The sequence below is a fragment of the Equus asinus genome, unplaced genomic scaffold (genome assembly GCF_041296235.1).
Source record: "Equus asinus isolate D_3611 breed Donkey unplaced genomic scaffold, EquAss-T2T_v2 contig_590, whole genome shotgun sequence".
NCBI lineage: Eukaryota > Metazoa > Chordata > Mammalia > Perissodactyla > Equidae > Equus > Equus asinus.
In genome coordinates, this window is record NW_027225283.1 from 87222 (window position 1) to 100586 (window position 13365).

Sequence of the window (13365 nt, forward strand, 5' to 3'; positions counted from 1 at the left end):
CTAATTGGCAAATCACACACACAAGCCTAGAGAGTCACATCTGCCCAAAAGCTTTCAGAGGGCCCACAATCTATAACTGGGCTGACTGATGAAGGTCTTCCCCTGTATGAAGCAGCCCATAAAGACTGGAAGAGGTGGCTATTTTTCAAATGCATAAAAGTCAGCAAAAAAATCAAAAGGCACACAAAGAAACAGAGAAACACGATGCAATCAAAGAAACAAACTAAATCTCCAGAAACCAACTCCAAAGAAATGGTGACCTATGAACAAATACCTGACAAACACTTGAAAATAATAGTTTTAAGGAAGCTCAATGATCTACAAGAGAACACCAATAGACAGCTAAATGAAATCAGGAAAATGATGCACAAACAAAATGAGAATATTAAAGAGATGGAAACTATAAAAAAGGACCAAACAGAAATTCTGGAGCTGAAGAATACAAATAACTAAAATGAAAAATTCACAGAGGGGTTCAATAGCAGACTTGATCAAGCAGAAGAATCAATAAGTTGAAACCAGGTCATATGAAATTACTCAGTTAGAGAAGAAAAAAGAAAAAAGAATAAAGAAAAGTGAAGAGAGCCTAAGGTACTTATGGGACATCAGCAAGTGGACCAATATATGCATCATGGAACTTCCAGAAGGAAAGAGAAAGGGACAAAAGATTTATTTGAGGAAATAATGGCCAAAAACTTCCCAAATCTGAGGAATGAAAGATATCCAAATTCAAGAGTTAAGCAACATTCTACTAGACTGGATATCTGAAGACTGATCTTATATATATATATAATTTCTATTGAGTTCATAAGAGTTGACATCATTGTGAAATTTCAGTTGTACATTGTTTCTTGTCTGTCACCACGTAAGTGTTCTCCTTCACCCCCTATGCCCACCCCTCACCCCCTTCCCCTGGTAACCACTGAACTGTTTTCTTTGTCCATGTGTTTGTTTATATTCCACATGTGAGTGAAATCATCTGGTGTTTGTCTTTTTCAGTCTTACTTCCCTTAGCATAATTCCCTCCAGGTCCTTCCATGTTGTTGCAAATGGGATGGATCCGTCTTCTTTTAATGGCTGAGTAGTATTCCATTGTATATATACCACATCATCTTTATCCAATCATTGGTCAATGGGCACTTGGGTTGCTTCCAGGTCTTGGCTATTGTGGATAGTGCTGCTATCAACACAGGGGTGCATATGTTCTTTGGATTATTGATTGCAAGTTGTTTAGGTAGATACCCAGTAATGGAATAACTGGATATGGTATTTCTATTTTTAGTTTTCTGAGGAACCTCCATCTTGTTTTCCATAGTGGCTATACCAGTTTGCAGTCCCACCAGCAGTGTATGAGGGTTCCCTTTTCTCCACACCCTCTCCAACTTTTGTTATTTTTAGTCTTAGTGATTATAGCCATTTAAACAGGTGTAAGGTGGTATCTTAGTGTAGTTTTGATTTGCATTTCCCTGATGATTAGTGATGTTGAACATCTTTTCATGTGTTTCTTGGCCATCTGTATATCTTCTTTGGAAAAATGTTCTTATCCCCTGATCATTTTTTGATTGTGCTGTCTTTTTGTTGTTCAGTTGTGTGAATTCCTTATATATTATGGAGATTAACTCCTTGTCAGATATATGATTTGCAAATATTTTCTCCCACTTGGTGGGCTGTCTTTTTGTTTTGATCCTAGTTTCTTTTGCCTTGCAGAAGCTCTTTAGTCTGATGAAGTCCCACTTATTTTTTTCTTCTGTTTCCCTTGTCTGAGAAGACCTGGTATTCAAAAAGATCCTTTTAAGTTTGATGTCAGTGAGTCTACTACCTATATTTTCTTCTAGGAGTTTTATGGTTTCAGGACTTATCTTCAAGTCTTTGATCCATTTTATTTTTGTGTATGGCATGAGATAATGGTCTACTTTCATTCTTTTGCATGTGGCTGTCCAGTTTTCCCAACACCATTTGTTGAAAATACTTTCCTTTCTCCATTGTATGTTCCCAGCTCCTTTGTCAAAGATTAGCTGTCCATAGATGTGTGGTTTTCCTTCTGGGCTTTCAGTTCTGTTCCACTGATCTGTGTGTCTGTTTTTGTACCAGTACCATGTCATTTTGATCACTATCGCTTTGTAGTACACTTTGAAGTCAGGGATGGTGGTACCTCCAGCTTTGTTCTTTTTTCTCAGGATTGCTTTAGCAATTTGGGGTCTTTGGTTGCCCCATATGAATTTTAGGATTCTCTGTTCTGTTTCCATGAAGAATGTCATTGGGATTCTGATTGGGATTGCATTACATCTGTAGATTGCTTTGGGTAGTATGGACATTTTAACCGTGTTTATTCTTCCAATCCATGTGCGTGGAATCTCTTTCCATCTCTTTATGTCATCATCTATTTTTAAGACTGATTATATTTTTAATGGCCTTAAAGTCGTTTTATTACCCAGGTGAACATACCTACTACTTTGCAATACTCTTATTCAGTGGAGGAGTGAACATCGTAGAGAATCAACCTGCAGCTCTGTAATCATGTCTGGTTTGGGTGCAGAGGAGAAACCAAACTCCCAAGGGACAGGCCTGAGGGACAGCGTTATAGGAAGGCACAGTTTCACTTCACCCTAGTGAACCTGTGACAGTGTGTTAAGGTAAGGGAAATAACCAATTCATAGACTTTAACAGTGATGGCTATGATACAATTAATAATCTCTCCCTTTGAATAAGTCTTCTTACCAAAGAGCCAAGAATGCCTTGAAATCACTAACTCTGTTCTAAACCTTATGCAACTTGCTGTTTTATATGGTTTTTCAAAGTCATATGATATAAAAGTACTATCAGATACTCTCTAAAACCACAGTTCTTAACCTCTTATAGAGTAACAGACCTCTCAGAGAGTATGTTATAAGAAAGTAGGGACCCTAGTATCCTAGAAAACTGAATCCACACACAAAAGATAAAATTTCAGAGGTTTTACAGATTGTGTGAAGCCCATCCATAGATGCTTTATGTGTTGCGGGGAGCCCAGGTTTAGGAATTTTGTTAATTAAATGATGCTTTAATTTATGTATTATCTAAGTCACATGTGGATAACGAGATTAATGAAAATGTATACATTTTATGTATACACGGAAAGACTGGAAATTTCCTTCAATAACTTTATTCTTCACAAAATATATAAATAAATAAAACAATTCAACTTCTAAAGTATTACCACATTCAGGAAGAAGGCAGTCTATCACCATTCTAAATGACTGGAATGCCTCAATTTCTAATGGCAAAGTGCAAACTGAATTGAAATTAAGTTGGACTGTGACATCATTGCCAGGGATAGAAAAATAAAGTAACAAATACAGTCATTTCTAAATAAGGAACACTAGGCCCCTAGAAAAGTGACAGCAGAGTTTACTGAGTCTTGCACTCGGGCACAGCTTGTCCTGAGGAGGCGTGCCAAGGGCCTGGCTGAGGATCCACACTCTCTGCTCCAGCAGTTTGTTCTTCTGAGAAAAAAATGGAAAGCAAAAGTCATCTTATTAAAAAACACGTTTGGTTGCAACACAACATACAGCTTATATACAGTTTACCTTACAGCTGAGGTAATGTTTTCAAATTGATAACCCATTATGTTCTCCTGCTGTTCTTTAACATCTTTCAACGGCTTCCTCTAGCATGCTCCCAGGATGAAGTAAAAATTCCTCTCCACAACCCACAAAGTCCTGCGCATCTGGCTCTTCTCTCTCTGGCTTCACCGACTTCACCCAGAGGAACCTGTGTGCACTGCGCTCTGGCCACACGTGGTTTTCCAACCCTTCCCCTGGTTACGGTCTCTCCCAGCTGGGCCGACCCTGTTCCCTCTGCCTGAATCGCCTTCCCCTCCCCTCTTTGTTAAGCTAACTCACCTTAACCTGTTAGATCTCAGTCCCCTTCTTCAAGGAAGACTTCCTTATGTTCCTAAAACAACCTATTAAAAACTCATAGGCTTTTGAACTCTAGAACTGTACCTTTTTTGACTACTTGATCACTGTCTATACCCACTAGACTGTGAACTCCAGGAAGGCAGGGGCCATATCTGGTTTGGTTATCAATGTACCATCAGGGTGCAATATGTGACACATAGGTGGAGACCAAAAATTTCTGTTCATTGAATGAATATGTAAATGATATAAGTCTATGATCTGGCTTGTGTAAAATGAATATAATGCTACTGGAAATACTGGCCCATTGAATTGATAAGAAGGTCTTTTGCAGTAAAAGTAGTTATGTTTGTAGGATGGTGTCTCTCTGTGTCCTCGAGAGCTGCTTGTCTATCTGAGGGAAAAGTTGAAGGTTCAGGAGGCAGAATAAGACTTCCCTCGGGGTAAAAAGTGATTTCACTTCAGTGCTGTGCTTTGGAGAAACTTCTCACAGAGACAGCAAATGACATCTCTGCAGAGCAGCTTCTCCATGACATCTTCTCTTGTCTAAACTTGCCCTTTGGGGCCACAGGTGACAAATGAGTTCCAACCGTTATCCCCGATCCCCAAGTAACCAGTATATTTACCCACCTGGGCGGAGGCCTAGACTTGAGTTATCAAAATAGCGAACTGGGTGAGGTGCTGGGAAAGACTTTGATCGGCCATCAAAAAACCAAGATTTCGGTGAGTCCTTTGGCACAGGATCTTGTAAATTCTGTTCCTTGCATTGAGAAGGCGTATGCTGTCTCTCTTGAGAAGCTGGTCCGGTCGCTTTAGGAGACTTTGGAGAATTCTCACAAGTCACTTCTTTGTGAGCTTCTCTTTTAAGAGTTCTCTCCTTCCACATTTTGACCTCATTGGAAAGATGATGATTATTGCTTAAATGTGGGGAAAAATAAAAGAGACTGTAAGACTGCTCAATTCCAGAAATATATTCATATTTACATAAAATTTTTTTTCTTAATTGTGGTAAAATATATGTGACATATAATTTACCATTTTATCATATTTACATTTTAATTTCAACCTAATGCTTCCTAAGTTTGGATTATTTCCACAGTTCAGAAAATGAAATGAGGTCAATATAAATTGAAAAATTGTACTAAATCTCCGTGATCACAGAATCTTGAAAAGTATGATATTAGGTTTCAAATGAATCAGTGATGTCGTCCAGCATGGTTTATCTACTGATACTCTGTGGCAATAATTTGATAAGTTAGTCTTCTGGATGGATAAATCTTTAATGTACCTTTGTTATTTTAAAAGATATATTACACTGTGCTTTTCTGGATTACTTATAGTGTTGCTTCCCACAGGAAATGCTGCCTGCATTTATTCACTCCTTCAGAGAAGCCTGGGAAGCAATCCTAGGCCCTGCTCTCCTTTCTTTGATCAGTCAGCCAAGTGTGTTGATACAACCTCACACTTTTGGGTTCCCCCCCATTCTGCTCTAGCAGCTAGAGACGCCGTATGAGCTCATTAGGCCCCAGCTTAAAATCCTCCAGTGGTGGTAATCCTCCCGTTACATTTAGGAGACCACCCCAGCTGCCTCAGAATGACCTGCAATGTGTAATCTGGACCAGTGGCCTCTGGCATCGCATCTTGCACTTACTCTGCCTCATTCTGTATGCTCTGGCCACACTGCATGTCTTTCTGTTCCACTTTCCTCTTTGACTCAAAGCCTGTGCACATGCTGTTCCCTCAGCCTAGAAGGCTTAGCCATCTCTCCTGTCATCAAGCCTAACTGCTACTCATTTTCAGATCTACTCTTACATATTAGTTTCTTGATCACCGCCCCTCCCCACATCTAGATAAGGTCTGATCCCTCTGTTGGACCCTTTCATAATGTCCTGTTTGCTTTTTTTGTTGTTTAATAGCCTCACACAGAACAGTAGCTATTTGCATATTTATTTAATGCCTATTTTTCTTCTATTGCATCATTAGTAAAGATTAGCACAAGATTCTAATCTTTGGTAGAAGCCAATTAATTAAATTTTTTACAACTGTTTATAAAGGTTAATGGGCTACAATAATGGACCTCAGGGATTCTCCTTTGAGTAAAGCCTCACTGACTTGGGCATATTTGTGGCATATTTAAGCTCCCCTCAAAGATCTTGGTTTACTTTTTGGTTCTTGGCTTAGTTAAAAACAGGCTTAGCTAAAATCAGTTGATGGGCCAGCCCTGTGGCCTAGTGGTTAAGTTCCGGGCACTCCACTTTGGCAGCCTGGGTTTGGTTCTCGAGTGTGGACCCACATCACTCTGTTAGTGGCCATGCTGTGCTGGCAGCCCACATACTAAAAATAGAGGAAGATTGGCATGTTAGCTCAGGGCGAATCTTCCTCAGGAAAAAAAAAAGGTCAGTTGATGGATAGCAAACCTCTGGAATGGTGCTACCATATTCTCATTCCTTTTAAAAAAGACACATTACATGAGCTCTAAAAATTACTTCCCCTATATGTGTGAGGGGTTGCCCACTGCAAAAAATATATATGCATGTGTAGGCATCATCCTCTCCCACACGTACCACCATAAGCATAATTCCTGTATCAGGTAAGCAGATCTTACCTTAACAGTTCATTCCTTTGCTTTGTTAACTGTTCATTTTGCTGCTTTAACTTAGAAATTTCCTTTTCTAGCCATATATATTCACTTTTCAAAATAAAAGCTTTTGTGAGTTGTACAATGCCGCTGCCACCCCCACAGGTTAAGGGTTTCCTTGAAGGCTGAGAATCAGTATGTTCTGATATCACTGTGGGAGGCAAACACACAGACAGGTGATAATTTTAATTATCTCCAAAGTTCACAATAAAGCAAACATTAGTAAGTTCAATAAATCACTATAAAAAACAAAACATCTCAGCACCATCTCCCTGAACGTCATCCTTGACTTCCTCCTCTTCCCTCACCTCCTATGCCAATTCCATCATGGATTCTAAGTATCTGCGGAACCCCTGCTTCTCTCCACCCACTACCTCCACCACCACCACCTGCTAGGATCACTCACGGTGACGGCAGCAGTCGGAGCTGCCCTTCACTGTCTACTCTCGACGCCAGTGGGGTCCCCTGGAGGGCTGCTTCCACCACACAGCGTGTGTGGGGTCCACCCCAAGGCAGTCAATGTGCTCCCAATACTCAACACGTATTTGTTAACTAAATAAACCTTAGACTGCTATTAAAGAATATACTATTCAGTATTTTACACCATATGTGTACAAGTAATGTAAAGAACTGTTTTGTAAATTTTAGGTAAAATTGCATAAAAGTGTGAGGTGCTTAGAAAGTGGAATGATCCACTGGGTCACTGACTGTTTACAAGGGAGGGGCAAGATGAGTGTGGGGAAGACACTCAATGTCCATTTCCTTTTGAATTATTCTGAATTCAGGTACAACACGTACCTGAAAGTCACAAATTAGAAGGAATCATCCTGACCCTTCTCTAACAACAAAAGTTCTATTTTTACCCCTTGAAGTTTTCCAGGTAGGAGCTGCAATTATCCTGCAATGGACACTAGGGCAGTTCAAACTAAACAAGCACCAGACAATGCGTGGACAATAATACACACAAACATCATCTTGCATTTGCCTGACATTTAGAATTTTCAGTGTGCTTTCACACACAACTTTTAGCCTGATCCTTACAAGTCTATATCCAATCTAGAAGGTCAGGCGTTCTCCTCATGATTTCACAGGCTGTTAAGTGAGGGCAGTCAGCTTAGAGAACTGTTCGTGACGTTATTTCGATGCTGGACCCACTACACAAAGCTGCCCCAAGTACTGTTCAGCATTCTCTCTTTTCAAATGAAACATAAGAGACAGAAATATGGGAAAAGATACAGTTTGAGGAATGTATATGCAGAAATTTGATGATTAGATTTGAAAACTGTATCTAAGATAAGTTTCAAAGAGTTTGCCAGTAAGCATCAAGTCTGTATTTTCAGTACCAACAACAAGTAGGATAATATTTACTGTATACTATGTTTTTACAGTGCACATGGTTAAAATCTATTAAGATATGCTTGTGTTTTATTGGGAAGGGTACGTCTACCTTGACAGGTAAGTCATTCTTGTATACTACTGAAGGTATCTTCACTAATATGTAAAGATCTGATAGCGCACAGGTTACATTCATAGTTTTTAAGAATCTATAATGGATAAATAGTTGAGATTACAGGAAACTTAAGGAGGTATCACAGGATAAATATGATCTCAATGAATTCATTTTAAAAATAGTTCTTTATAAATTAGTGATTAACAGGTTTATTCTTGACTGTCATATATATAATAGCAGTCTTCAAAATGTGTAAGTATACTGAGAAGTAAGATGGAAAAAGATCTGGAAATATCAGCATTTTCTACTTACTTGAAGTATCTTGGGCCTGCTGATTTCGTCTAAGATTTTCTCTCAATAGCCTTATAACTTCTTTTTGATGTTCTACAGTGGCTTTTGTACAAGTAATTCTATTAAGAATAACAACAGAAATATGTAAAAGGCCAGCAACTAATTTTTAATGGAAGAATAAACAGAACTGCTGTCAAGAATTTTCTGATAAGATACATCACATTGATATGATATGCATAAGCAGCAGTAGGTAAGCCCTCACGATACCCCCTGGTATCATGCACTTTATAGCCATAAATAACACCATCAAATTGGAAGTGTTCTGTTTGGCTGCAGGGGCAATTTTTTTTTAACATTGAGAAACCAATTCTTTTAAAATTTCTGAAAGCCCAATAGGTATTATTAACTGGATATTGAGCAAAATTACATTCAGGGGCACCATAAAACAAATAATTGGGTTGTTATCATGAGGTCCTAGAAACCTCTTGAAGGTACAACAATTACCAAAGCGTAAAACCAAAAGCACCTTCTGTATACACTGTAAGGAAAGCACACTCGACTGCAGCTCTGATCTGAGGTGACACAGTCAGAGGTCACAGTCTGCTCATTGCACCCAGGAGAAAAAGACATTCTGTTAATTATTTGCTTGAGTGTTAATTGGCAATGCTAAATTATGAGACTTTCTGCCTTTCTTAGAGACTGAAAGTATCTGCTGATTCTATTCTATATAAAATTGCTTTGCATTTATTTAAAAAAATTTTTTTCTTTTGAGGAAGATTAGCCCTGAGCTAACATCTGCCACCAATCCTCTTTTTGCTGAGGAGGACTGGCCCTGAGCTAACATCGGTGCCCATCTTCCTCTACTTTATATGTGGGATGCCTACCACAGCATGGCTTGACAGGTGATGTGTAGGTCCACACCTAGGATGGTGAACCCTGGGCCACCGAAGTGGAATGTGCAAACTTAACCACCGTGCCGCTGGGCTGGCCACTAAAATTGCCTTTTTAATGATGCTCCACTAAAACCAACAGTCCTATCAATAGAAGGCTGGTTAGAATGCATGAAGATTCAGAGTGCGACTTTTTGGGCAAAATTAGATATCATCATTAAACATTTATTAAACATTTACAGGAAGAATAAAAAGTGTGAGGAGTCAGAGGTGACATATTAATAAGTGGCAACATTATATTTCTAATTCAGTTTCCTTGACTCTCTGTTTAATGTTCTTTTCATTATGCTATACCACAAAGAACTTTAGGCATGCTATTGTATATGGTACTATACATAAATAAATCAATAAAAAGGGAATATGCTCTTGGGCACTAAGTACTACAATTTAAAAGGAAATAAAACCTTACACAAAAATACAATAGGAAGAACAAATGAAATTAAGAGAACCAACAGAAACCTTAGACAAACTGCTAAAAACACACACACGTTCTTAATATTCACTTTCAAACAAAAAAGGCCATTTTTAAGCTGTTCCTATATGATTGAACAAGAAGTATCCAAAGACATAGTATGTCAGTAATTGATCAGAATTGTGCTTGTTTTCAAAACCTTTGCATACATAATGAGAATTTAATAACTTTAAAATCTGTAGATGTTTGTATTTATTTTATAAAAAGCAATAACAATATCTTAATATATTTTAAATTTATACAGTTTAGAAAGGAAATTTAAGCTACTAAAGTCATATTCAATTAAGACAAAGACATACTCCTTTTCAAACTCCTTGGCATTTCTCATCTTCTCTAGGTCTATTTTCACCAGCTTTGTTTTGAGCTCTTCAATTTCTTCTTTATAGGGCTTAGCTCCTAAAGCAACTTTGTCCTAAAGGTTTTAGAGAAAAGAGAAATAAAGTAATTTTAGAGCAGTTTCAAAGACTTGTTAACTACCTAATATAGTAGGAACATTTTAAAACAGCAAACTCCAAACATATGAAAAGGAGGAAAGGCACAAATTTTAACCCTAAAATGAGTAACAAATAGATATTTGATGTGAAGTACATGTGAAGCTATTGGAAGCTAATGTGTAATTAGAAAACCTATGACTTCTATTTCTTAAAACAAATATTTTTCCCAATTAAAAAACAATATACTTAAACAAAATGAAACAGAAAGGTTGAAACGAATGAAATGGGTAGATAAAGGTAAATCAGGAAAATAAGACAAGAGATGAACAGTAATATAAATATCAAAGTAGAACTGAATTCAAGGCACAAAATATTATATAACATTATTGGGGATATTCTGTACTCAAGGTTGGTTCAATCTAGCCATACATCTACTTCGACTCAGAAAAAAAATCAGTCATATATACATACAAACATATACAAAAATCTTTTTTAATAAATAGGTTTAACTTTTTAGAGCAATTTTAGGTTTATAGACAAATTGAGCAGAGTACATAGAGTCCCGGTAATACCCGTGTCCTCCCCTAGTTTCTCCTATTATTAACATCTTAGTGTGGTATGATTGTTACAAATGATGAGCCAATATCGATACATTATTAACTGACGTTCACAGTTTACATTAGAGTCTATTGTTTGCATTGTATAGTCCATGGGTTTTGACAAATGTATGACACGTGTTCATCATCACTGTATCATGCAGAATAGTTTCACTGCCCTAAAAATCTCCTGTGCTCCACTTATCCATCCCTCCACCCTCCCCCAGAACCCTTAGTAATCATTGATCTTTTCCTGTTCGCCTAGTTTTGCCTCTTCCAGAATGTCATACAGTATGCAGTGTTTTTAGATGGGCTTTTTAAAATTAGCAATGTGCATTTAAGGTTCCTCCATGTCTTTTGTGGCTTGATGGCTCATTTCTTATTATTGCTGAATAAATCATTCATTTCTTTTATTGCTGTTACCACAGCCATACTATGGATTACTATTATATATTGAATACAAAAATAAACCCATCTAAATAGGGACCCAGAGAGCTCTTCATTCCTCTAGGCGTTACCCCCAGTGCCTATAAAAACATTTGCACACACACGTAGTTAGCAAAGACTAAAAAGATGCAAGCTTCCAAAGCTGAGATGCTCAGCTTAAGGAGGTTGCTGACTAGGTCAGATAAGCCCATTCTGGGAGGAGCCCAGTATTTGCTCAGTCATGGCACCAGTAAAATACCCTGGCTTTCTGGACCAGATGCTGATATCAGGGACTCCTTGAGCATATGACTGGCTGGAGTGGTGTCAGTTTTGTAAGAAACTGCCAAACTCTCTTCTAAAGTGGCTACTGTACCACTTGCATTCCCACCAGCAGTGAGCAAGAGCTCCTGGCCCCACTCCTTGCCAGCATTTAGTGTAGTCAGTGTTCCGGATTTTGGCCATTATATTTTGAGATACAGTGGATGTACAGTGGTATCTCATTGTTTTTTAATTTGCAATTTTCTAATGACATATGATGTGGAGCATCTTTTCATATGCTTATTTGCCATGTGTGTATCTTCTCTGGTGAAGTGTCTGTTCAGATCCATTGCCTATTTTTAAATCAGGCTGTTTGCTTTCTAATTATTGAGTTTTAAGAGTTCTTTGTATATTTTGGATAACAGTTCTTGAAAGATATGTGTTTTGCAAAGATTTTCTTCCAGTCTGTGGCTTGTCTTTCATAGGGCAAACATTTTTAATTTAAATGAAGTCCAGTTTATCAATTTTTTTCCTTCATAGATTATGCTTTTGGTGTTGTATGTAAAAAAAGTCAATGCCAAACCCAAGGTCACCTCGATTTTCTCCTACGTTATCTTCTAGGCATTTTCTAGTTTTGTGTTTTAGATTTAGGTTACAATCAATTGAGTTAATTTTTGTGAAAGGTGTCCAGTTGTTCAGCACCGCTAGTTGATAAGACTATCCTTTTCCATTGAATTGCCTTTGCTCTTTTGTCAAAGATGACCTGACTATATTTGTGTGTATATATTTCTGGGCTCTCTATTTTGTTCCATTGATCTACTTGTATACATTTTGATTTAAAAGTTCAAAGAACTCTAAAAATATTTATTCATTTATGACACCTAAAAGAAAATTTCAATATATTCTAAAAATGGAGAAATTGCAGTAATTTTTTTGCCACAATATAATGAAATAAATTAGTCATATATAACAGTTTTAAAACAATTCTTGAGTAAAAGAAATTGAAATTGGAAATACTCTCTTAGAAATGAAAGACAGTGAGAATTCCTTATTTCAAACACATGACGTGTGCCCAAGCTGCACTCAGAAGCGCTGACAGCCTTAAACATCCTCTAGCCGCCTGAGGAGTCTGAGCGCCTGTGTTCTCAGTGAACAGCACCTGCTCATCCTATTTTAGATGGAGTCTGCTGAGAAACTTTCTTTGCTCTACCAGAAAAAGAATTCCTTTGAGATTCTGATTTGAATTACATTAACTTTAGAAATTAATTTGGGAAAAACTGATGGTTGTACAGTATTTAGGTTACAACCTAGGAAATGGCATATTTCTTATTTTAAACCACATGCTCTCCTATATTTCCTTTTAGAGTTTTGTTGTTCTTTTCATATATGTTGTCTCATTTTTTGTTAAGGTTAGTCACTTGAGCATTTTATATTTTGTGCCAGTTATAAATAAGATCTTTTTTTCCCACTGTGCAGGATGTCCCTAAAGTACTAGCACAGTTTGAATTTTTAACAAATTTACTGCTACTTGATATAAATAATTTGTAAAGATACAACAGAGGAAATGTATCAAGATTTAAACAAAACTGTTAATGAGTCATTTGTTCAAATTACTTTCTTCTATATTCACTTAATAAACCCTACATTATATTGGACAGCTATATCCAGGTGAATTAAAATAGTGGTGAATAGGTTAAAAGTTAATATCTTTGCATTTTACTATGCCAAATCTCGAGTTAAATATACTGTTGCATTTTATAGAATATTTATATAAAATACAGAAACAGATTCTTAAAAATTCAAACTGTATAAAGATTTTATGGATACCCTATACTTTGTTTTCTTTCCTCATGGATGCTGTACAATGGCATACTCTATTATATTATCTAAATGGTTACTTTTAGTATGCAGGAAAGATATTCCTCTCTCCATAGACACCTGTACCAATCTATAC

General features: G+C 37.2%; 1 protein-coding gene across 1 annotated transcript in view; it reads right to left on the reverse strand.

Moving 5' to 3' along the window:
- Positions 1 to 3126: 3126 nt before the first annotated feature.
- The window catches only part of LOC139044104 (centromere-associated protein E-like), a 79514-nt gene continuing 69275 nt past the window's right edge, over positions 3127 to 13365 (reverse strand). Inside the window, exons 39-43 of the mRNA XM_070503667.1 lie at positions 9997 to 10109; positions 8297 to 8394; positions 6502 to 6685; positions 4527 to 4813; positions 3127 to 3482 (exon numbers count right to left, since the gene is read on the reverse strand). Of these exons, the coding sequence (XP_070359768.1) occupies positions 3388 to 3482; positions 4527 to 4813; positions 6502 to 6685; positions 8297 to 8394; positions 9997 to 10109 (777 nt within the window). The 3' untranslated portion in view covers positions 3127 to 3387. The remainder of the gene's footprint in view (positions 3483 to 4526; positions 4814 to 6501; positions 6686 to 8296; positions 8395 to 9996; positions 10110 to 13365) is intronic.